The sequence below is a fragment of the Zonotrichia albicollis genome, chromosome 3, assembly GCF_047830755.1.
Source record: "Zonotrichia albicollis isolate bZonAlb1 chromosome 3, bZonAlb1.hap1, whole genome shotgun sequence".
Lineage (NCBI taxonomy): Eukaryota > Metazoa > Chordata > Aves > Passeriformes > Passerellidae > Zonotrichia > Zonotrichia albicollis.
The window spans coordinates 18,146,972-18,171,755 of record NC_133821.1 but is presented as its reverse complement, the minus strand read 5'-3'; the positions used below and the strand labels follow the sequence as shown (position 1 = coordinate 18,171,755).

Here is a 24,784-nt window from a genome sequence, read left to right as displayed (position 1 = left end):
CCTAAAATACCAAGTCAGGACTTTCACAGTCATTGCTGCTAAAATGAGACATTTTGAGCAACTTTGCAAGAATTGTAAAAAAGTCTTTTCAACTTGCTTCAGGTTTGGTACTGGCACCTGCTTGGGTTTTTGTGGGGAAAAGATTCTAGGGGGTCTTAAAGCATTCCTGAGGATGTTAATGATTTATTCAGCACAACTGTTGGTGCTTGGGACCTTGAAAATGAGGATAATAAAGTGATGCTACTGTGTTAGGAACAAACTTATCCTATGTAGCAGGAAAGTTTGTAGAATATTTTAATAAATGGGAAGTTGCTGGGAAAAAACCCCAAATATCTGAGTTAAATGAGAAGATCCTGACTCTGCAGAAAGCTAAAGCTTGTACACTGACCCCCAGGTCTTGTAACTGAGCAGTGTAAAGGGAAGGTTGCTCACTCTGCAGTGGGATTAATGTTCACCTGACTGCATGGGATTTGTGTGCTCAGCTCTGCTGAAACCTCAGCCCTTCCCTGGCACAGCAGAGCTGGGGCTGAACCCTTCCTCTCCAGCCAGAGCCATGTTCTGTGTTGGTTTTTTATCTCTCCTGCACCATGTGCTCCTTTGGCTCTCCTTTCAGTGTCACTGCCACATCCCTGCTGACAGAGCCACAGGCACAGTGAGCTGGGCACAGAAAGGATTCACAACAAAAGAGAAAGGGAGCAGTGGCAGGCTGCTACAGGGTAAAAGCCATCCTGGATGGAGAGCAAAGCTCTGGATGTCAGAGCTGGAATAACTGCCCTGGCTGCCCAGCAAGTTTTTCTGCAGAGGACAGACGGTGCCTGCAGCAGTGCCCTGGGAGCTTCCTTGAATCTGGTCACAAAGCATCTCTGGGTTTGTGTGACACCGGTGACAGGCACCTGCCAGTCCTGTTCCAGGACAAACCAGCCTGTGCTGCTCCAGCCATGCTCCACAGCTCAGCCAGGGCTGCCCAAGGCAGCAGCCAGGCTCTCCGAGGTACCAGACACAGTGACTCCCAGCCCTGTTGTCTTTTGAAGGCTGTCTCCCTCCTCCTGGCTCCATGAGGTACAGACTCACTGGGACTGAGGGTCACAAACTGCCTTTGCTGGTAGCCTTCCTCAGGCATGGGGTTCTGGCTGATTTTCTTAAATCTCAGAGGTTGGTCATGACTTTATTTGTAAGCTGCAGTATTATTGTGAAAACTCACACCTACAAGTTATACAAGACAAAGAGAATGAGGAAAAAAATTTTCCAGAACAATACTGCCTGACATGATCAAGGCTTATTTATTCTCTGCTTTACAGACTTGATTTTATGTGCTTCAAATGTAAAATTTCTGTTTCAAAACATTTATTCACAAACTTATTTGAAAAAAAAAAAAAACCAAACAAAAAACCAAAGAGAAACCCATAAAAAATAGTCCCCAAAACCCAACCAGCAGCTCTTCACCCCTCAGAAGGCTCTGTTTTGATACAGAAGCTCACTCATGTGGCACTGGGGACTGTTCCATGGGGTGAGCTCCTCATGTGCTCAGGCCTGCAGCAGAGTCAGCCGAGCTCCCAAGCCAAGGCACACAGCCCCATCTCTCAGTGCTTTTCTGTGGGCTGGGTGTAAAACACCTGCAGGAGGAGCCACCAGCAGCAGCCAACATTCCCACCTCTCAGAACACCCGCTGGAAATTTCTGGGAGTGTTGGCTCCAATTCTGCTCCTCTCTTGCTGAGCCACTTCTGCTAAGTGGCCACTTTGCTGTACTGTTCTAAATGAGAACTAATGAGGACTTTCCTTGTAACTCTCAGCACAGGTTTTCCAGTTGTAGCTGTAGGAAAAACCACAAATAAGAACAAACCTGATGATGGCATGAGCAAGAACTGACTGAAACCCAGTCTACCACATCCACTTCTTTATCATTTGCATTTCTCTCAGCTCATCATCATACATCACAGATGTTGTTTTGCTTTAGTTCACCAACTTCATTTTTAAAGACTCAGTTCTGCAACTTTCATTTGTGATTTTTGAGGAAAAAAAAAAAGATTATTTGATCAAACAGTTTTACTTGGTAGTAGAAACTTTTCTATCAACCCCAGGCTGTATAAACTGTATGGGATAAAAAAGAGAGGCCAATAAGTTGGCTTTTTTCTGCCTGGACCACTGAGGTTACCTACAATACAAGGAAATAGATATTCCCCATTTGAAAGTTACTTTTTGGGAGGGGAGAGAGGGGAGCCTGGCTAGCAAGAAATTAGCTGAAGTTACACAAAAAAGAACATGAAACAAAGTTCTTCCTTTGTCTCTGGCCACTTGCTTGTGCTCAGCCTGGGTCAGTGTTTGTCCCTGTACTCCTCCAGGCGCAGGAGCCACTGGTTCCAGTACTGAGAGCACAGGTCAGGGTCCATGAAATGCGGGTGTGCGGGGGATCCGTCCTTGTAGGCAACCACCACGAGCCCACAGCGAACCTGCAGCACAAACAGGGGCTGTCACAAACCCCACAGCTCTGTGCAAGCCTAAACCTCACTGCAAAACAGCTTCCAACATGCACAGCTCACATAAGGAATGGGGAATAAAAAGGGGCAAGATTTACCTTTACAGAGAGACTTAACATTCCAATGCTCCAAAACCCCCCAGCCCAAAGCTCCAGTGAAAACCAGGGGATGAACTCTGAGGATGAGTGATATTTAAACCCTGCAGATGCCAGGAAAATTGCCAGAGACTGAGGAGTTTTTGCCTGAGGCCATACAACCAGGCTGATGCCACCCTCCAGCTTCAGTCTGGATAGAAATGGTTACTTAGGTATGTTCTGACATCTTTCATACCTGGCAAAACCCAAATCCCAAACAGACACTGGCAGTGGGGGTAGGAAGCCATGAGCAGAATTCCAGGCCATATTTCACTCTGTCAGGATCATGTCTGTGTAGTCTTGTGTTCATTTACCTCTACAGTATCCTAGAAAGTCCTTTGCACAGCATACAAATTACCCTGCTCTCTGCTGCTTTGTATTTTCTCCCTTCAATATCTGTACTGAGGTAAAAATCCTTCAGGCCAAGCAGGCAGGCTAGAATTGCTTTTGGAGTCTTTAAAAACATTATTCCACAGTCTTCTGAAGAAGAAGCTGTTTTTCCACTGCTTTTCCCTGAGGAAACACAGGACAGCTCCCAGACACCAAGTGCATCACTCAGTCCCTCATTTGCTAGCAGGACAGGATGCAGGCAAGACCCTCCCACACCATTTCATTGTTTGCAGGTTCTTTTGCTTTATTTCCTCTCCTGCCCCTTCCTACTCTTGACACAAGGACAGAGCACAGGGGATTGCCCACATGCCAAGTACCTGGGAGTTCATCTGAGCATCCCTTGGTCCCACTGAGCACTCCCTTAAAACCACTGAAAATTCACCACTGGCAGCCAAGGGCAGCAGGATCAGCAGGAACAGTGGAATTATTTCACAGTATTATTCACACCTTGACCTGATCTCAGACTGGGCTCCTTTGTTACAAATCCTACCAACACTTCCATGGTGGGCAGCAGATTCTAAAGGCAGGAAGAAATGAGGATCACACAGGCATTGCTGCTTGTCTTGGCATGCAGCAGGGCTACTGACCTGGAAGTTATAGTTGGCATCATGATTTATGGCTCCAATATATGCTGCAACCTGTAATGGGTTGTCATAAGTATTCTGCAGAGATGGCTTTGGCTTCTCTGAAGTTTTCCAGTCGATCACACACAGCTGGCCCCTGCACAGGAGAACAAGACAGGACAATGGTTTAAACTTCAGTTCAGTCTCAGGTAAGAAATAAGGGAGACAGCACATAAAGACTTTTCACTCTCAGCCTGTTTCCCCATGATGTCACTAAACAAGTCTCTTTCACACTGGCAGTTTAGATCCTAAAAACCAAACTAAAACTAGATTACTCAAACCTGCAGCAGTTCCTGGAAAATGCAGACAATTGCTTGAACCTGTCCCTTCTCCAATAGGAAGCTCCCACGGGAAAAACAGCACTGAGGATCATCCAGGGAAGTTCCTCCAGCCTGCCAGTCCTGGAGATCTGTCCACTCAATCACACCCTGGCCCCCAGAGCATCACAGCACAGCACAGCACAGGAAGGGCACTCACTGATACTTGGCCACGCAGTCGACCAGGCCCAGGTACTGCAGGGTCCCGTGGTGAACTCCGCTCTCCAGAGCCTTCACCTCGCTGATGTCCTCCAAGACACCTTCCACACTGGACAGGTAGCCAGCCACCACATCATCCTCACCCTGCTCCCTGGCTGCTGTCTCTCCAGACAGGAATATTGATTCCAAAGCTGAATGGAAGAGCTCTCCCTGGAGAAAAAGATCTAAGAAAAATGGGAAAAGCCCCTTATTGTATTTGCAGGGAATGTCCCGACGAAGGCAGGAATGATGCATCTGACTCCATGTTATTCAAAAGGCTAATTTATTACTTTATAATACTATATTATATTAAAGAATACTATACTAAACTATACTAAAGAATAAAGAAAAGATACTCAATGCTAAAAAGATAATAATGAAAACCTGTGACTCTTTCCAGAATCCCAACACAGCTTGGCCCCAGTTGGCCAAAGAGTGAAAACAACTCACACCAGAAACCAATGGAACAATCACCTGTGGATAAACAATCTCCAAACACATCCCAAAGGAGCAAAACAGAGGAGAAGCAAATGAGATAAAAATTGTTCTCCTTTTCTCTGAGGCTTCTCAGGAGAAAAATCCTGGGCAAAGGGGTTTTTCAGAGAATGTGAATGCCACACCCCCTCACCTTTCAGACACTACTTTGGATTTGTATCCTACATATTCCACAATGTAGCTCTTAAACCAGTCCCAATTTTTGTACTGAAAGTCTGAGGGTGTGGGGAGAAGGGAAAGAAACAGAAAATAAATTGTCAGTAGGGAAATTGGTATCCCTTTAGTAATGCTTCCTTTACTTTTTCAGTCTCATTGATTACTGATACATACACTGGATAAACCAAACAGTTACTGAAAAACCTCACCATAAACAGCAGGATACACTGGTTTTCAAAGGCTCAGGACTCCATGAGTTCAAAATGCCTGTTTCCATCTTGTTACAAAGTAGCTTTGTAACTGCAAAGAGGCTCAGTAACATCATCTGGAAAATACCTCTTTCTAATTAGATACTGGCTAATCGAGAATTAAAGGAAAGTCAGACAGGATTGAGCAAAGTATGCCTACAGTCTGTCTCTCATTTTCTACAATTTTCTAAATCCATTTTAGTGGTCCCAGAACAAAGACAGAGCTTAGGCTCGTTGGTAACAGGTACACTCACAATGTGCTCTCATGAAATGGAAACAACTTCATGGATTTCCAAACCATTCATCCCATTGTACCTGCCAGCAATCCAAACTACAGCTTCTCCTCTGCAATCCCACTGTGGCCAGACTTACTTTTGGTGTAATCTTCAAATCCCTCCTTTCCAAGCTCCTCTATCATCTTCTGCTTCCATCTTTCCAGATAGAAGACTTGCTGAGGAGAGAGGGTTTGTTGAAGGATGCGGGTGACGCTGGGCAGCTTCGCTCTTTGTGGCCTGATTTTCATGGGCACCTTTGAGTCACTGCTGGCAGGAAGAATTCTCTTGCTGGGGTTTATTAAAGGAACCCAATTCTTGGGAGTTCTTGTCCCAGCTTTAATTGGAGGTGTTTGTTTAGCTGGTGGCCCATATAACAAATTGTCTTCCTCAAGTATTGTCTCTGGGGTTTGGGCACTGGTTTTGTAAGATATAACAGAGTGGACCAAGTTCTTGTATTTTTCTTGGTCAACTTGGTCATAACTGTTTCCTTTTTTCTTTTTGCTGTAAACACATGCAGAGGTAGAGAGACACGAGTATGGGAATTGCTTTTGGCAAAATGGTATTTGAAAAAGCACTTCCAGGCTCCCTGGCTTCCTGGCCAGGATCTGTAGGAATTGCATCCTGACAAGAAGTGGTTGTGAGCAGTCAGAGTTTTCTTCCTTCTGTCAGCAACAGTCTGTGGGTTACCATACTTTATTCCTCCTGTGGAAAAAGAAATTTGTGATTTACAGAGTCAAAAAACTCTGCCAACCATCCTGTTCTTGCCCTTTGCCAAAGAAAGAACTGCTATGACCAAAGTGTCTTCACTTACCTTGTACCACCTTTATTCTTCAGATCAATGAGATAAAAAACCAATGAGCAAGGAAAAGAGGAAATGCTCCTGAAAAGAACAGCTAAATCTGAAATCTGCATCACTTGAAGATTTGTTGCAAGCAGCTAAAGCTGCATCACAGGACATCCCTACAGCAACAGTACCAGAACTGCTATGGAGGCAGGGACAAAATCCAGATCTGCCAAAAACAACCCTCAAAAGAGGGAGGGTGAAATTAAAGTTATTAAAGTTACGCAGAGGACAATGAGCCAATCCACTGCTGTGAGGTACTAAAACTCTGAAGTTTATAGAGAATAACCAACTTAAGGAGATTGTGGGGAACCTTACAGGGTATAAACCCACAATTTTCTTCTGTATCACTAGGAGAAAACAGACAGCAGTATATATATACAATTGTGAGACTTGAAGCTAGAAAAGGCAAAAAGAAACCAGATGCACTGCAAATATTTTCAGATTCAAAGAAATTTTTTAAAAGTTCAGAATAAAATATAAACACATTTTTCTAAACCAAGTTTCAAGCATAGTTGTAGTCAAAGCCACTTAGGAAATTTAAGAGCAAGAATAGCATATAAGTAATACCATGCTCAGCACACCTTCCAGGGATGCACTGGAAGCCCTGGGAAATATTTTTGCACACATTTTTAGATAAAATGTAACACTTCCATAGTGGCATTTCCTTCATCAGTGCAGAAAAATGGATCCCTTCCCTCTTAGAGCTTACCAGTAACTAAAGATGTCAGAGCTGGGATTGAAAATAAAAGAGGAAAAATTTATTCTTATTCTTATGTGACAATATCCAAGCTTTCGGATTCCCAGGCTGCTGTTTGATAGTTATCATGAACAGGCTCATTAATGGTCACTGTGGACATGCACTAATCAGAACAGAGCAAATGCTGGGCCAGTGGCTGTGCCTTTGTCACATAAAGCCACAGCACAAAAGAAAAAGTTTATTCTGGCTTTGTGCCCCTGCAGGAAGCAAGAGGATGCCTGGTTCAGCATAAATTCATTTGGAGCTGCTCCCTCAACACTTCCCAAGGAATAAATTTATACCAGATCAGTGTTTTTTACTGAGATATGGAATATTATGAGCTCCAGAGTTAAATTTAGTGCTACACAGTGCTTCAGTGACTAGCAGGAATTCTGATTTAACAGCCTTTGTTGTGCTGGGGAATATACCTGTGGAATTTCCAGTACTTGTGGAAATGTTTGTGCAGTGTCCTGTTTTACAAAAGGAAAGAGGTTCTAGGATTGCTAAGAAATAAGGAACCTTTGTGCCCTGCTGAATGAAGAATCATGTGTTTTTCAATAAATCACTAAAGTGGCATTTCTGTGCAGATAACAAGAAAGAAATGGAGTGGTCAGGATCTGCTCTTGTACACAAAGAACAGAATTTAATTGAGATTTCCCCCTGGGGAAGTGTCTCCCTCCTCTCTGGAAGCATTTGTGGTTGAAGACTGGCAGAATTGCTTCAAGTGTTGCATGATGAGCCACAATGGAGAACTGAAAAAAATTAAAATAACTTGGAGCTAAAAAAATATCCCCAAGAGGATTTTACTGTCCCAAGCAAGTTGACTTTGCAGCTCCAACAATAACTGAGCTAACACAACTAAGGAAAATTTTTTCCAGTATAAGAATGAATGGTTTAACTGAAGGAAATAGGATTACTTAAGGAAAAGTTCCCATGTATAAAAACCTACCTCCAGCTGTGGCTTTGCATAATAACCAGTTTGGCTTTTTCTCCACAGGAACCTATCCACCTAAAAAATAAAAACCAAAACAATGGCTTATTTCAGAGATAACAAAAAAGAGCACTCCCAAACACACCTACAGACCTGCTACCCCTTGTCCCTAATTTGAGCAGAACAAATCCAATGAGGAAGGTATAACTGCGAGTTCCCCATAGTTTTCAAAATACATTATTGAACTATCCAGGTTAAAAATAATCCTCAGACAACAAGACAACTTACAACCTCGTTTAAAGTACAAGCCCACAGTTGTGAGCTTTAGTTCAGTGTAGCTTCAACAGGCATCAGTTCCCAGTTCAAGCTCCATTCCCAGCACTGAGAAGGGAATTAGTGGGGAATAGAGCTGTAACAAGAATTCGGTGCTTTTTACGATATGTGATAGAGCTGGGCCAGGTAACCACCAAGTAACCAACTCAACACCAGTAACCACCAAGATGCCCTCAGGCAAATAAACTTTCTGCATGCAGCAGAAAATGCCAGTGCCGGACAGCCCGGGGGAAAACCTTGTGCTGAGAGGGAAAACCCACTCTGGCCAAGGAGCCCCGCCGGACGCAGGCATGCCCAGCCACGGCAGCCCGGCCATGCGGGCCGCTCGCTGACGGGCCCGGGGCCAGTGTGGGTCAGGGGAACACCAGCACTTTTACTCTTTCCCGTCTCTTTCCCGTCCCTTGTCCTTCCCTCTCCCTCAGGCCCGCCCGGCCCTCACGACCAGCGTTACCTCAGCCGCGATTCCCGCCACCGCCGCGGGCACCACCGCGCAGGCGCGCCCCACCCACAGCCTCTGCCCCGCTCACCGAGCATGCGCCGCCCGCTGCCTCATGGGACTTGTAGTTCTCCCGCACTGCCAGCCCGCAGTGCAGGAAGCCCCTTTCCCCTTCGCTAGAGCGCCCAGAAAAGTAGCGAGAGGGGCGTGCCTGCTCCACCTCGTGCTCTTTTGGTATTGTTTGAAAGGCTGCAAAGGAAAACAACCCAAATCTTTCAATGCGAGCCGAAAAATAAAGCGTTGCATTGCTGTCTTGGATGAAGGCTAGCAGCGCCTCGCCCTCACCAAAGATGGCGAGTGCCCCTCGGGGGGTGTGGCGGCGGCGGCTCCGCCCGGGTTATATGAGGAGGAGGTGGCGGGGAGGAGCAGAGAGGGAAAGGTGCAGGGTGGCTGTCTGCGCCCGGAGATATGGCTCTGCTCCGTGGGGACTCACAGGACAAGGTGAGGGTGGCGGCCCGAGCCCGGCTGGGGCGGCGGGGAGGGCGCAGCCGAGTTGGCCCCGCGGTGTGCGAGGCAGCTCCCGGCTCCTCTGCCCAGGCAGCGCTGGGACAGTGACGGGGCTTTGGCTTCTGCTCCGTTTAGGACTTTTTAAAAGAAAATAAATCCCCTTAGCCCTCGTGCTGAGGTCTCCTGAGGGCAGGGGGTCAGAGCGGCCGGGGTGGGCGAGGGGAGCAGCCCGGAGGGGAAAGGTGAGCGGGCGGGAGGATTAAAGCCGGGGCGGGAAGGAGGAAGAGGAGGGAAGGGCTGGGCGGTGCGGGCTGCGCTCTGTGCCCAGGCGGAGCAGGTGATACCCGCGGCCCTGGAGCTGCGGAGCCGGGCCTGGCAGGTGATGGGTGCAGGAGCAGGACCTGGGCCAAGTGCTGCAGGGGGTTAAACTCGCTGTTCCCCGGGACCAGCTGCCGTGCTGGGGCTGTGACCGGCCTTCCTGGCTGTGCTCCGCCGTCATTGGGCTGCCGGCTGTCACCTCACCTGCGCTGCCCCTCTGCCTTGGCTGTCACATCAGCAAGGTTTTCCTTTCTCACTTGGCTTTCCCTTCTCCGGAGAAGTGTTGAAGCTGTAAGTGCCAAGGAGCTTCGTGTCTCCCCTTTCAAGCAGCACAGGGGATTTCCTAGTGTTAAGACTCTCAGCTTCTCAGAGGAAATGCAAGTGAAATGCTGAAGCAGGAACTTTGTGAATTAATGTTTATGTCGTGTAGGCAGTGACTGGAATTCTCTCTTTTGCTGGACGAGCTGCTTGGGTTAACCTACCTAAACTGCCTGGTTTAATAACTACCCTCAGCACACCTTGAGAAGAAGGCAAGGCAGCCCTGTAAGAGTCAGCAAGTCGCCCATTTGCCTTTCATATTGTCACATCTGCATGTGGTTTTGCATTGTGACTAAGCTTTGCTGGCAGGAAGATGACTTTGCTTTAAGCTGTTAGGTGTGCTGAAAGTCTCTCCAGCCTGTGTTTTCTCCAGCTCTTTGGAGCATGTATATTAACTAACTTAGGGGGCTAGAAATACACCAGCCTTTATTGACTTCTGGTTAATTTCCTTTTCTCTGCTTCTTTCCCGTATAAATCTTGTTTTGAAACAATCCTGAGTCAGTAAGACAGGCAAGAGTTTGTAGAAGAAGCATTTTCTGGTAGCTTGCTTTGAGCTGTGCTTTCTTTCACAGGCTTTCTTTTCTGCTGCATGTGAAACTCTTTGTATTAAAGTGTCTGCCCTTGGAGAATACTCGAGGGGAAGGTCAAATATCAACTCTCTTGCAACATTTGGTAACTTTTGAGTGTTTATGTGCCTTTCTAACTCAGGAATATTGGGGGGAGGGGAAAATGTTCTCGTGGTGGGGCTGGAATAGCTTTAAACTCTGATGCTCAATGGACAAAGATTAGCTTGTTTTAGGTTGTGGGGCTGTCTCAGGATTCCAGCAGCACGGGGGAGGATAGAAATGCTCCTATCTTGTCTGCCTCTGTTTCGGCAGAGAAACAGCAACATGGAACTGGTGTGTGACCAGTAGATAAAAGTCATGCCTGTAAAGGAAACTTCATTAGGAATTAACTAGAATAGGAGCCACTGTTAAGTATAAACTAAAAACTGACCCTGAGGTGGCAAAGCAGGAGAGGCTCAGGATATGTGGGAAGAGGAAGGGAGGGTAGGACAAAGGTGATTGGAAGTGCAGTGGAAAATAAGGTGTAATCTGTCATGGGGGAGGAAAAGGCACTTCAGAATGTGAAGTGAGTGGTGGGACTTCCAAGCTAAGTTTGAGTAAATACCTTGGTATTTCCTAATGTCAGTAGCTCCATGGTGTTTAAGGGCTTCTCTCTGCAGCTGAAATGCTCTGGATCAAAATGCGGAGAGCATTTATTGGTAGCACCTCTTCCACAAAGCAATCAGTGAAGACAAAATGTGTCATGGCCTGGGACTTGCTGTTATCACTCACAAGTGGTGGCTCTGCAGGACAAGTTCTGCTGCACATTCTGGAAGGAATGAGACCATACTGGATCTTGTGCTTGGCAAAAAAAACCCCTGCTCCTGCCTGCTGCTGAGCCTGGAATCAGCAGGGAGGTGAGCTGCTGCAAGGAGCCAGCTCCTGGACAGGGATGGTGCCCTCTCAAGGACACACAGCCTCCATGAAGCAGCTTGGGCTACAGAAGGTGAAGCCAGCACAGTGAGGCTGCCCTGCTCCTGACATCCCTGCCAGCAGCTCTGCCCTCACTGTGGGAGGTCAGCAGAGCATTCCTGGAGAATCCTGACTGTACCTTGGGCTTTGCTGCTGTTGCACCATTCCCATTTGAGCTGGGCTGGAGTGCTCAGCCCCAGGCTGTGCTCTGCAGGTACACGGGGGCTTGCCCTGCATGGCCAAAACTGTGCTGAGGAAGCCATGGCTGGGGTGGAGGTGTCCTGCTGGTGGAACTGGGTGAGCCAGCACGGCTTTTGCTCAGAATGTGGCATCCTTGGATGTTTATGGAGCCCTTCCCTCAGTCAGGAGCCGTGTGACCTGCAGGTTCCTGCAGAGAGTGATGCAGAGATCCCTCTGGCAGGAGAGGGACACTTTATTGCACAGCCCCAGGCAACAGGTGCTCTGGGCCTTCTGCTTCCTTGGCAAGCACTGCACCTGCTGAGGAATGCCATTGCAGTGTGACTACACTGAGCTGTTGTTCCCTCTTTATCAGTGTTTTAACCAAAAGAATGAAACCTTTGCATCACTGGAGTTCTTCAGTTTGAAGTCACACATTTGGGGAAGCATTTTCCATAGAGTAAGTAAGCAGTGCTTCAATTTTTGTGGCTGTGTGTAACCAGACCACTTCAGGACTGTTCAGCTCAGTGGCAGAGTGGTGACAGCAAACTGCCACAAAGGCTGCAAAATCCAAGCTTCACACGTGCTCTGTAGTGCTGCATGCTTGCAGTGCATTTTCAGATGTCCTTTTAGAATCCTGATTAAAAGGAAACTTAAGCTGCTTGTGCTGAATATGACTAAAAAGTAGTTCCAGCAGCTAATGCTGCTGATAGCTGCTGGCCAGATCCTCTGCTGGCTAATTCCTGGGTGTCAAAACAAGGCCCTCTGGAACTGAGGGCTCTGTATAAACACCAGGATCTTTTAGTGCTCTCTGGGGAGCACCTAAACAGCTTTAATTAGAAAGCCTGCTCTGTAAAAAGTGATGGGTTTTAGGTAGTGGCAGATGTAATTACTTCTGAAGCCTTGTTTGTGGGTTGTTGCTTGAATGACAGTAAGGGGAGAAGGTTTTTAAAAGGTAGCTGACAATAAGCAGAAAAATCTGACTTGTGAGCCCTTGTGGAAGGGCTCCTTGCTCCTTCCAAGAGCCTGGCTGTGTGGGAAACCCCTGGATTCATCTGTCTTTGGGAACAAATACCCATTTCACTTGCAGTCAGAAGTTGTACACAGTTGCTTGCACTGGCAGATTCTTTTGTTAGAATGCAGAAGTGACACGGAGTCATCCGGAGCTGATGCTAAAACTGCAGAGGGTGGAACTGTAAAAGCAGCAGCTCAGGCCTCTCACCAGAACTGAGAGACTTGGGCGGCTGAGGGCATTTCCTCCCTCTGGGTGTCTGCAAGCACATCAGAAATGTCATGTCTGTCAGGCAGAAGTCTGCTAGCTGATGGTCATCACTGCCTTGTATTTAAGTGATCCAATGTTTTTCTTTTCTTAGCATCTCTAACAAATACAAAAAACCCCAAATGTTCTAAAATTCTACCTGGATTGGGCACTGTAATGATCTCTGCTCTTTCCTGGACTTCTAGATCAGGTGTTTATCATGGTGTCCTAATTAGTACCGTAATATCTATTTATAGATTTTTGGTTCTGAAACCTAGCAATGTTAACCAGTATGATGTCTATGTTATTGTGAAGGGCTCTGCTTTGTTCTGATTTACCAGTTGGACAGGTAAACTGCACTGAACAGGGAGTTTTGCTTGAATCCTCAAGGAACCCTAGGAATCCTGAAACGAGTCCTGAGTTTAGACGTGGGAGGTGTCAGAGAAGCTGTAACAGTTTCTGGAGTCACTGCAAACCAGAAGCTGCTTCTGGGGAAGAGAAATGAAAGTTGAAAGTGAGAGTACTGTGCTGGCTCTGGGTGAGTGTTTCAGTTTGCAGCCCAAGCCAGCTGTTTCCATTCTGTGTGTCCTCTGTGCCTGTTTGGGCATCTGCTACCAGCTGCTGAGCTTGGATTATATCCCTTGAGGGTGTGGAGTGACAGACTGGTTTCTGGTAACTGAATGGGGAACTTTCAGTTCTCTTGCCCCACTGCTTGGAGTCTGGGGAGGAAGCAGTGATGTCCTAGCAGAGAGATGCCTCTGGGTATGAAGGAGCTGCCAGAGAGTGAAGATGGAGGGGTGACCTGGGAAAGCCTGGGGTTGGATGCCTTGCTGTGGTAAAAGGACAAGCCTGGGGCCTGGAGGTGGATGTTTGATTCCTTTGCTCTGCACAGTCTTCATGTGCCCATGAGGAGGTTGGTCCCCATTCCTGCTTGTGGGATGGGTGCAGGATAGATGGTGGCACAAAAGGTCCTGTGTGCAGGGCAGGTGTGGGTCAGGGGTTGGTGTGAGACATCTGCTGTGGGTGCTCCCTGAGTTAGGGCTTTACAGAGCTCTGCTGACAGGAGTGGGGCTTCCTGCTTCCCCCAGTCAGGGCACAAATGCTGCTCCAGCACTTTTTGTTAGGAAACAAAGCACACTCTCCTCCTGAAGTCAGACAGTGTGAATGTTCCCTTTGTAGTCTGAGCCATGATTCTGTAATCCTGAAGGTCTCTGGCCTGGAGTTAGGAGCCCCAGTGACCTTCACAGGACTAGAGCAGCCTGGGGTCTCACAATCCTTGGTTTCATTTAGCTCCAGATCCCATTTGCAGTTTGTGCAGGGTGCCAGGACATGCTTGTGACATGTTAACTGCTTTAATCTGACCAAGCAGGACCCTCTAATGTTTGTGCTTGTCTGTCTCCTGTGTAGGTAACTAGACAGCATCTAATCACAGGTTACTTTCTCCACAAGAAAGAAAGCAAGCAAGCTCACAAATTCAGGACTGTCTGATTTGTGTAATCCTTTCCTTAGTTTAGCTGAGAGGAAATGGTTTCCTTTGGCTTATCATACTTTCCAGACTCAGCAGTTCGTATTGTTAGCACTGCTGATCCTGTTTGGACAGCAAATACAAGTAAGCAGGATGTAAAACACTGGGGTCTGCATCTTGCTGCTTTGGCTGGGAAATGGAAAACGCCAACCAACTTGCCTTTCATCACTGTGCTCCCAGTGAAACCAGTGCCTGACTGGTGGCCTTCTACCTGTCCTTCCTGCAGTGCCTGGGGGGGATCAGCTTCTGCCCAAGCCTGTGTCAGTGACCTCTGAACCATGCACCTCTGTCTGGCCTGTGCCTTTCTAGCAAGGGCCAGAATTCCTGCCTGGATGGGAGCATAATGTCTGTCCTAAGTGATGACTGCAGGGAAGTGATTATTGTTGGAGTCCCACCATGTCCTGTGGGATGTGAACAGGGCCTGGCACTGCAGGAGCTGTGCTTTGTAAGTGTGCTCACTGCCAAGGCAATGCCCAGAATGGGCTGAAAGTCTTCTGTCCTTTCCATCTTCTGGGGAGCTTAATGTGCTGCACGCAAGGCCATTCCATAGCTGTAAGGCTTAACAAGTTTTATCTATTACTTATCTCCTTTTAATTCTAGCTAACAGTGAGGATGCAGCAGTTTTTTAGCATGGCTGGAGGGTGCAGTGGCTGGGGCATCCCTCACTTATTCACAGCACTCTGATCATGGGGAGAGCAGTGGCAGGGCAAATGCTGCCTGTCCTGGCAGCTGTGTGCTCTGCAGGCAGCCAGAGACACTTGTCACATACCAGATCTGGGCTGCAGATGGCCAGCCTGGGGGGGGGCATCTTCCAGAGCCTTTGGGAAGCAAGCTTCACCTCACAACAGGCAGCCTATCCACAGTTCTTAGGCAGCTTTGCAGAGGCTTGAGGCAGCATTTAGCCATCTGTGATATGATAGGATTGCTCAGATCCTGGCACCATTTGGGTGCTGGAGCTCAGTGTACAGAGCAGAGGTAGGAGCAGGCTCCTGGCTGGTGTGCTCTGTGCTGCAGGGTGCTGAAATGGCAGTCCTGGTGCAGTTCTCTAGCCTGCTTTTCTGAGAAGGCCTTCAGAATTATCTCCAAAGGGGAACTGCAGCATTCCTCCTGGCTCTGATAGTCATTCTTCAGCAAACTTCCTGTGTTGTGGCCTTGATCTCTGGTGGCTTCTCCCTTTTGCAGAAAACAGCAAGGGAGGGCCTCTTAGAAGACAGTCTTCACGTGTAAGCTGGAGGATCTTCTACTGAGAAAGCTATTCCACTGCTCTTTAAAAGTTTCAGTAGTTCTGAAATGATGTTCTGGGTCTAGGCTGTTAGAATGAATGAGGCAATAGGCCCCCAAAGGAATGCTGGTTCAGTTTGACTCTTTGAAACACTGAGAAAGGAATTCTGGTCATAAGTGTGTACCTGAAGGCAGGTGTGTAGTGCAGTGTGGTTCTTGTTCACAGCTTCACTAAACCTACTTGGTGCTTGATCAAGGATTCTGTGAATTCTCTTGCAGCTGAGGTCTGTATCTGTAGACCTGAATGTTGATCCTTCTCTCCAAATTGACATCCCTGATGCCCTAAGTGAAAAGGACAGAGTGAAGTTCACTGTGCACACTAAGGTAAGGTCATGGGCAAAAAGAGGTTGTGCAAGTAACAGATGTATTTGCAGTACACATACCTGCAAAGATGGGCTTGGCAATGTAGAAAATCTAATTAGATGGAGATTTTCCATTTAAAGGTGGCCTGGGAATGTGTATATATATGCATAAACTTTAGATTTCCTAGGATCTGAACTCTCTAAACAGAGGCAAGTAGCTGATGGCTTTGCTAAGGAATCCTAGCTAAACACCAGAAGGATGGGGGTAGGAAGGGATCTACTGTGAAATGTCACAAACCAAACTGCATTAATGCTGTTCTACAACAGTACTTTTTTTTTCTAACAGTCTCCTTAGTGGTGCTGTTGAATAAGTGCCAGCTCAGCTAAAAGGGAGTGGGCAAGGCTCTTAGTAAGCAGAATAGCTTCCTTTGGAAATGGACAGAACTGTTTCTAAAAGCACGGATTTACAAAACAGTAGGGCTTCTATATATTCTCTTCCAGACTACACTGCCAGCTTTTCAAAGCCCTGAGTTTTCAGTTACAAGGCAGCACGAAGACTTTGTGTGGTTACATGATACACTCACTGAAACTGAGGAGTATGCAGGACTCATTGTAAGTACTTCCTAAAGAATGCGATCCTGAGTGAAAAACTGTAGCAATCTAAAGTGCCTGCTAATAGGGGCATGAAGTGTGTTTTACCAGTGTTACTGGTGTTCTGTAATTTGGGTTTCCTGTTTCCTTAATTCCTAAACAACTTGAGTGGTATGGCATTTGTGTCAACTTTGCATATAGCTTGGAGCAGCAAAAGGTGCTGTGAGAATCTTTGACTCTGTGGTGGTATTAATATCTGCCTGAAGGTGGCACACTGAAATAATCTATTAAATGTGGGCTTTCCTTCCTATCATGATTCTTCAGGAGATGGCTGGCAATAGGGTGTATTAGAGAAGCTGTTGCTCTGGTTTGGTTACCCTCCTTGGCAGGGATAACACAAACCAAGGACCTAGAATTCCTGGATCATGCATTCTTTACCACACTTTCTTATGACCAGCCAAAAGAACCTCCTTCTAGAGAAGGCTAGAAGTAATCTTGGAAAACTTTGTTTGCAAATATCCATGACTAACCAATTCCCTGCCTAGATACCTCCAGCACCTTCAAAACCTGACTTTGATGGTCCTAGAGAGAAGATGCAGAAGCTGGGGGAAGGAGAGGTGTCCATGACAAAAGAAGAGTTTGCCAAAATGAAGCAAGAGCTGGAAGCGTAAGTAAAATGAGTCTACTGCCAAAAGCTGCATTTAGAGAAGCCTCCTGGGAGAGCAACTCATTTGGTGATAACTGATCTTGAGGGTCTCTGTTTTGAAGGGTGTCTTGAAAATCCTGGAGCTGGGGAGTGGCCCAGCTTTTCAAGCTGGAAAACTTCCTAGGTAAAGAGACTGAAAGTAGCTTTGCTGTCACAAGCTGGCTATTTCAGAAGTCTGCAATTGAATATTTTCATGGGCTAAAGTTAAAGCAATTCTTTGTACACTGAAGAGGGTAGTACAAAGAGGATCTCAGTCTGTTGTTTCCTTGCAGTGAATACCTCGCTGTCTTCAAGAAGACTGTCTCATCACATGAGATCTTCCTGCAGAGGATTGCTTCTCATCCTGTGCTCAGCCAGGATCGCAATTTCCATGTTTTCCTGGAGTATGACCAGGACGTGAGGCTTTTTTTCCTTGTTTCCCTTTCCAAGTGAGGCAAACTGTTAGAAGTGCTGTTGTTTTTGCTGGGCACAGTCAGAATGTTCTGTGGATCTATGTGCAGCATCAGCAAGTAGATATTGCAAGTATTTCTGTGAGATGGCTGAAGGGTGAAAGCCTGACCTTTACACCTTTCTCTGTTGTAAATCCCACTGTGTTTCTAAATCCTTGTCAAGCTGGTTAGGGAGCCACCTTTGCATGTCTTTACTTTGGGAATATGTATGGCTCAGATGAGCCAGTGCTGTGTTGTATGGTCCTAAAGTGAAGGAATGGAAGTGTATTTAAGTCACTCCTGCATATGTTTCATCACACCTAATTAGGAGTGATGGCTGCTGAGCCAAGATATGCAAGGAGAAACAGAGCTGTTTATGGGAATTGGAAAAATCCCTTGAACTACTTGTAGCCAAGCCACCTGTTACATGTTACATTTTTATATGGGTATTCTGGAGGGCTTGGAAATCAACCTGCTCTGACATATGCTAAGTGTAAAGGATGTTACTAACATTGCAAGTATCAAAACAGTTACTTTTTTTTCTCCCTGGATATAACTTTAAAGCTGCTTTGGCCTCTCTATTACAGCTGAGTGTGCGGAGGAAAAACACTAAAGAGATGTTTGGTGGCTTTTTAAAAAGTGTAGTAAAGAGTGCTGATGAGGTCCTCTTCTCTGGAGTCAAGGTAAGGTTGTTGCTTTGTCTCTTACCCTAATTTTGATTGTTTCTTGCTTCCTGCTCCAGGGAAGTCACTCCTGTCTGCTTCAGGCTTGCTCTGCATGAGGCTCAGCTAGTGACATACCTGCCTTGTTACTGCTCTCCCAGTTGAGGGGGAGTACCCTGCATTAATTCTGATTTCTATAGAAATCAGACATTGTGGCTTTAGGCTGTTCAATTTCAGTGTATAATTCAAGTTTCTGGATGCAGAAGACCTGCCTTCATACCTGATACTGGAGAGGAAGGACTTATACCTTCAGGAAATATCATTGTGGCTTTTGTCTACTTTGGAGCTCTGAACAGACATGATTTATGGGTTTTTGCTTATACTAGACAAGATCAAATACCAACGACTCCTGTAACTGGTCTTGCTCCAGCTTTTGTGTTGTGTTGCCATAGCAGCACTTCCCAAAAAGCTTGTTGTCCTATGTGCACTGTCATGAAACATTACAATATGTATCACGTTTGGTGTGGATGAGAAACAAGCTTGTTAACTGCTTAGTCCTTAGCTACAGTGTTGCAGCAGGCCCAGGAAACAAAATTCCAGCAGTTGGAAGTCCTGAGGGCTGTCCCATAACTTACTGGCTGCTTCAGACAACCTGCATCAGTATTTGAGTGCCAACTTCATCTTCACTGCATAGTGAGGAAGAAGTTTGCCAGGTCTTTTGGGATGTCAAACCCTTGGCTCACATCTTGTCTTGAACAGTTTTTCCATAGGGATTGATGGGCTCAAGCTCAGGCCCAGGCTATGGTTGCTTCTTTGGCCCTTCCTAAAAAAGGGAAGAGCTTGTATTCTGCAGTTACTGACTTAACAGGTCATATTCTTTTTCAGGAAGTGGAAGATTTTTTTGAGCAAGAGAAGACTTTTCTTGTGAACTACTACAACAGAATCAAGGATGCATGTGCAAAAGCAGATAAGATGACAAGATCTCATAAAAGTGAATCTTTTCAAAGCCCTTTCAAGGGATCATCCAGTTTTGATGATTTCAGCCTGAAAACCTTGTCTTGTTCTTGCAGATGTTGCAGATGACTATATTTATACTTCAGCTTGTTTGAACAGCCTGGCATTAGAAGAGCCTACAGTTATCAAAAAGTAAGCAATTCCAACTGTTCATACACATATCCTGAGTCTGGGAATATCAGTTTTTTTCTGTAAAATCCAGAGGATTGGGTCATACGTGGATTGAGGTTCTTGAATTGCATGCAAGTGGCATTAAAATTTTCTTTCTTCTGGCACCCTTGCTGTGGCAGACCTAATGTCATCAATTGCACCTAACTCAGAACTAGTTCATCACTTGCTAGTTGTGGCGTAGAGGTTACTTGTGCTGGTCATCAAAATCCTTCTAAACAGAAATCTCCATGATTCTCTTCAGGTGGCAAACTGCTGGAGACCCCTGAAGGGTTTGTGTGTGTGTTGTAATGTGCTGTTAAATGTAACTGCACTAGGTCAGCTTGTACTAGGTCTGTACTATCTTCTGGACCTTTGCACTTCCGAAATAGTAAGGGATTTTTTAAGGGGAGCTCAGTTCCTTTTTTTGAGGTGACTTCTTCCACCTTTTGGCTTTGCTATCAATTTACCAAGACCTTGTTAAAACAGAGTGTAAAGCTGAATCAACAAGTCAGCTCATCCCTCTTGGATAACAGCAGGGAAATTCTCTACAAGACCTTTATGCTCTGTAGATCAGCATTGTTATATTAAATGGTGTTGAGCTGCTCAGCTGTACTGTTATGGTAGGCTGGAATCTAGCACATTGAACCTTTTCTCAAGGTCTTTGCCTAAATGAGTTTTTTCCAAGCCCTTGTTTGGATCTGTATACAGGAGTAAACTCCAGCCTTCAGCTTTCTGATTTCCTGCCAATTGATCCTGGCATTTATCAGACTAAGAAGTATCTCAAACTTATTTATGCTTTTTTTCCCCCCTCACTAGGTACTTGTTGAAAGTTGCAGAGCTCTTTGAGAAACTCAGGGTAAGATGCTTTGCTGGGGGAAGGTGTGGGGGAGAATCTCTGACTCTGCATGTGGCTGTTCTGTTACACACCAACTGGTTTTTTTTCCCCTTTCTGCAGAAGGTAGAGAGTAGAGTTTCATCTGATGAAGACTTAAAGCTCTCTGAACTGTTGAGATACTACATGCTCAATATAGAAGCTGCTAAGGTGAGAAGAGTTTTCTTTTTGAAGCTTAGTTTTGTTATGGGCAACACAACTCACTCATGGTATTCTTTGTGCTTTAAGAAGACAGGAAAGTGGAGCCTTGTTTTGCCTAAGAAACCTGACACTCTTAAACCACAGCAGACTATAGAAGCTATATATTAGCTAGCTGGAGCCCAGCCACTTACAGAAGACTTGGACCAATTTTTCTTTGGCATGTAAAGTGGAAGAACTCTTTAAATTTCTGTAAGTTAGAGCAAACTGAATTTAAGTCTGCAGCAGTTTCTTTCCTGTTCCCTGCCTGAGTAGTCATGGACTTGCCAGTAAAATCAATGATGACTAATTAGTAGTTGGGATTGATTTCAGGATTTTTAGAGTGCTTTAGCACAAATAAGTGGTAACTTGTGAAGACTCTTGGAGTCTGAGCTTCCAAGAGGGCTTTGGTAGATTGATGTGACTGCAAAAGCCTTGCTGGCAACATTTTCTAATAAAAACTTGCTTTGACAGGGGATGACTATGCTGCAAAAAGGTATCTGCTGAGCCTCTTCATCTAGTGTCTTACCTGTAATGTCAGGTACCCCAGAACACCCCTACAGCCCCCCTCAGTGGGGTGTACTCTTATTTGGACATCACAGCTGTACTCCTGCTGCATTAGGAAGGGATTGGCTCACAGACCTCTATACTTATCCTGTCTAGGTTAGTGCAGTGCTTCAGTCAAGCTGTCAGATCTCCAAATTAAATGGCTGCTGGAAGTAGACTGAGGGAATTCAGAAAGTGCTTTTTGCTCTTAGTGGAGACATCTATCTTACAGGAGGAGAAACTACTTCAAGGGAAGAAATTATGCCCATAGTAGCCCTTTGACTTCCTTCACTAAGGCATAACTGGCTGTCCTGAAAATGTAGTGCTGCACTGTGAAAGGATGCCAAGAGCAGGCTGTAATAACTTGTTTGAAAAAGCAGATCCTGGTGCTGAAAGAAGTGAAACCTCCAGCTGCTAAGGTGGCTCTAACCTCAGTTTGGGAAGCTGTCCTGCTAAGGCTCTGGTGTGCTTTTGCTGTCTCTTCAGGATCTGCTGTACAGGCGAACCCGGGCTCTTGTTGACTATGAGAACTCGAACAAAGCTCTAGACAAAGCCAGACTAAAGAGCAAGGATGTCAGGCTGGCTGAGGCACATCAACAGGATTGCTGTCAGAAGTTTGAAAAGATTTCAGAATCTGCTAAACAAGGTAAAACATGCTTTGCTGAACTTATGCTTAAAGGAGAGCTTAAAGCAGTCAAGGTCTCCATCTGAAGGCTCCTGAACAAACAGTCTGAACATCCCAAGGACAATAGAGACAGATGCTGTAAAACTAATGCAGCTAAACATTTTTAAAGCAATTTTCTGTAGCAGAGCAGTGTCAGTACTACACCAACCTTATTTATAATCCCCTAGTATTTGCTTTCTGGACTGAACTCAGCCTCCATGTGAATGTAACTACTAGAGGGTAACTAATTATCTCAGTCAAAGCTGTGCAAACAGGCTTTTGCTCCCTCTCAATACAGCTGAGTGGCTTATACAGAGTTTCAAACACTGGCTCTCAGTAGATGAGTATATGTGTGTATATTTTTATATATCTATTTATAATACACTTACACTAAAGGAGCAGCATGTATACCATGAATCTGGCTTTTAAATGATCCAGGTTCTCACACAGCTTGTCTGGCTTATTTCTGCTTTGTTCCAGCTCTCTTCCTACAAAGCTTTTCTGTCTTAAGCTGTCTGTGTATCATGTGATGACTGCATCTCTGTCTCAAAACAGCATGACTAACTCTTGAACCTTTTTTTGATCAAATACTGTAATCTGAGCTGCACAACAGAACTCCTGAAACATGAGGGGCATTGCTTGTCACACTTTGTCTATCTCTTACCTTTGTTTATTTCCTCCTCTACAGAACTGATGAGCTTCAAACAGAAGAGAATAGCAGCATTCCGTAAAAACTTAATTGAAATGGCAGAACTGGAAATAAAACATGCAAAGGTGTGTTCTCTTTGGAATTTAACAGGTATAGGTTGAGAGAAATGAGTAGTGTGTAACTGGGAGGGTTTGCTGGGTCATCTGACTTCCCATCAGGCAGCCTCTGCCAAGCTTTGCTGGGCAGGCTTGAAGGATCTGTTAACTTAGTGTGGAGAACAAAGCAGTGACTGTGCATCCTCAGCTCCCTTTGGAGAAGGAAAGTCTAATGTCCCACTCCCTGAGAGTACTGGACTTTAGCACAGGCACATCAGTGCTGAACTGGAATGTGACACAAAGCCTTGATGACACTGCTCAGTTTGGCCCACTTTAAAGCTGTTCACTCTTGCCCCTCTCCTTAGCACAAACTGATTAATGGTTGCAGGCCTGCAGGAGGAGCCAGACTGCAGAATGTGTGATCTGGTTTTGGTTCTTTGCTGCTTGAGTGCTTGTCTTTGCACAAAATCCTGTGACAGACCCACTATTTGGGAAGCTACTTCATTGTGAAAGGCAGGATTGGAATTATCAGTCATCCCCATCTGAAACTAATTCTCTTCCTTTGCAGAACAATGTGTCTCTCCTGCAGAGCTGTATTGATTTGTTCAAGAACTGAGGAGTCCTACTCTGAAAATGTGACAAAAGCATCAATTGCACTCAATAGCCTGGGGCAACTTATTGGCTTGACTTCATTAGCTTAAAATAATAATTATGTCACTGAGATTGTTTCACTAATACTTAGGTATGTTGATAGTGATACATTGACTTTATTGGTATAAATGGGAGCTGAATTGTGTATGAATTGTCTGGATGTAGCTAACATCCTGTTGGCTGATAACTCAAAATGAGTCAAATGTAAGAAATTAATTTGCTGTTGACTGACTTCATCTAGCAGAAAAAGTTTACTGAGAACTCCTTTTTTGCAGGATCATAATGTCTCTTCATGGCCCTGATGTATTTAAAACTTGCCAAGTGAGAGTGACTTAAGGGTAATAATTTTATAAAGTGAATATCTTAGCATTCCACTTCCCAGACAGATTTCTACTACAATATATTTTGAATTTCTATAACTACATTCACTATTTGTACACTTGGGGAACACAGCAAATAAAGATGTCTGACACAACAAGCTGTTGTATGGCAAGAATTTGTGTGGGATGTAAAGTGACAAAGAGTCTTCAGCCACAGAACTATCACGAATTACTCATCACCTGGAGCTCTTCAGAGCACTAGAGAGAAATATTTGACTCAAGAGAATTGTTCTTGGAATGGGTGTTGAAATGAAATGTATGGACTTCAAGTGACATTGCTGTTTGAGTGGCTGGCTGCAACTTTTACTTCCCCTGTGCTGCACGTACAGAATTGTAAAGTAATTTTATACCTCCTACAAGCAGCAAGAGGCTGTTTAAATCTTCAGGGCTTCTGGAAGGTATAAAGCTCTTGAAACAGCTGAGCTCACAGTGCCACAGCTGAGGTGGCTCAGCCCACAAGCCCCAGGGCCATCACTGGACCATTTATTATCAGTTGGCATCCATGGATATAGGTCAGTGAGTCAGACCCTCCTAAAGGCAGCTTTTGGGTGAGATGAGTGTCTCAGCCTTGCTGAATTTCATGTGACTAAACTCCTAATCATGCTCAAAGTGGGCTCTGTGGCTGTGCTCTGGGCAGACTGCCTGAAGCAACTCCAACCAGAGAAGCTCTGAGAATGGGCAGCTCTGTGGCAGTTTCTAAGGGTTTATTTTCCTGTGACCTACTGCTTTTTCTTCTTGATACTCCATGAAAGCTGAGCAGCTTGTGCCAGCCACACCATCCTGCAGCAGAGCAGCTGAAGAATGTGTGAACTCCTTTTTCCTCTGTTTGGCAGGAATAGTTTCAGCCTGGGGTTGTTTGCTATAAGCACATTGTGCATATGTGGCCTCTATGTAGCTGATAGGTGGCAGTGGTGCTTCCTATGTCAGGTAAGCTCCTAGCACTTGTCCTGGAGCCATCAGTGGTCCCAAACTGGATGGCTCATGCTGGCAAAGCTTTGGTTTTTCTTAAAAAAGCATACTGTTTATCCTAAACTAGTTCAACCTGGCTCCAAAGGCTCTTCTCATTTTCTCCAGAGAAAGGGTGCAGTTGTTTTTGCCATGGTAAGAAACACTTTGTCCTAACCCCAGAAGTGGCCCAGGCTATGGTGGGTTTCATGCAGTGTTGGAAGCTAAATGAGAGACCCTTTTTCTATTTCAAATACCCTTTTGGTGCTTTTCCCTGAGATGTTTGTTCTTACGTTGGCACTCTAAATTCTTGACATACCTTAATCCCAGTCAAGATATCAATGTGAACAGATTAAAAGTATGTTAAACACTTCAAGTGGCTGTAATTATGGCTTCGTACTGATGTTGCAGCTACTGTAGTTGCAGTTAATTTACAATAA

The 24,784-nt window shown here is 45.4% G+C and overlaps 2 protein-coding genes across 3 annotated transcripts; one reads left to right on the top strand and one right to left on the bottom strand.

Annotated features, from left to right (window-relative positions):
* Nucleotides 1-1,261: 1,261 nt before the first annotated feature.
* On the bottom strand, nucleotides 1,262-8,949 carry MGME1 (mitochondrial genome maintenance exonuclease 1). 2 transcript variants are annotated; one of them, XM_005488516.4, is made up of 6 exons: nucleotides 8,683-8,949; nucleotides 7,841-7,900; nucleotides 5,409-6,013; nucleotides 4,100-4,322; nucleotides 3,587-3,719; nucleotides 1,262-2,448 (listed from the first exon to the last, which is right to left on the bottom strand). In XM_005488516.4, exons 3-6 carry the CDS (start codon nucleotides 5,929-5,931, stop codon nucleotides 2,314-2,316), a joined length of 1,014 nt encoding a protein of 337 aa, XP_005488573.1. In that variant the 5' UTR covers nucleotides 5,932-6,013; nucleotides 7,841-7,900; nucleotides 8,683-8,949; the 3' UTR covers nucleotides 1,262-2,313. The 2 variants fall into 2 exon arrangements, with proteins under 2 accessions (XP_005488573.1, XP_005488572.1); XM_005488515.4 differs by lacking the exon at nucleotides 8,683-8,949 and adding an exon at nucleotides 8,607-8,674.
* On the top strand, nucleotides 8,935-23,511 carry SNX5 (sorting nexin 5). Its single transcript, XM_005488514.4, has 13 exons — nucleotides 8,935-9,092; nucleotides 15,712-15,816; nucleotides 16,296-16,406; nucleotides 16,931-17,052; nucleotides 17,364-17,487; nucleotides 18,107-18,202; nucleotides 19,067-19,172; nucleotides 19,252-19,327; nucleotides 20,162-20,201; nucleotides 20,301-20,387; nucleotides 21,447-21,606; nucleotides 22,313-22,398; nucleotides 22,937-23,511. The coding sequence occupies exons 1-13, from the start codon at nucleotides 9,060-9,062 to the stop codon at nucleotides 22,982-22,984; spliced, it is 1,194 nt and encodes a 397-aa protein (XP_005488571.1). The 5' UTR covers nucleotides 8,935-9,059; the 3' UTR covers nucleotides 22,985-23,511.
* Nucleotides 23,512-24,784: the final 1,273 nt, after the last annotated feature.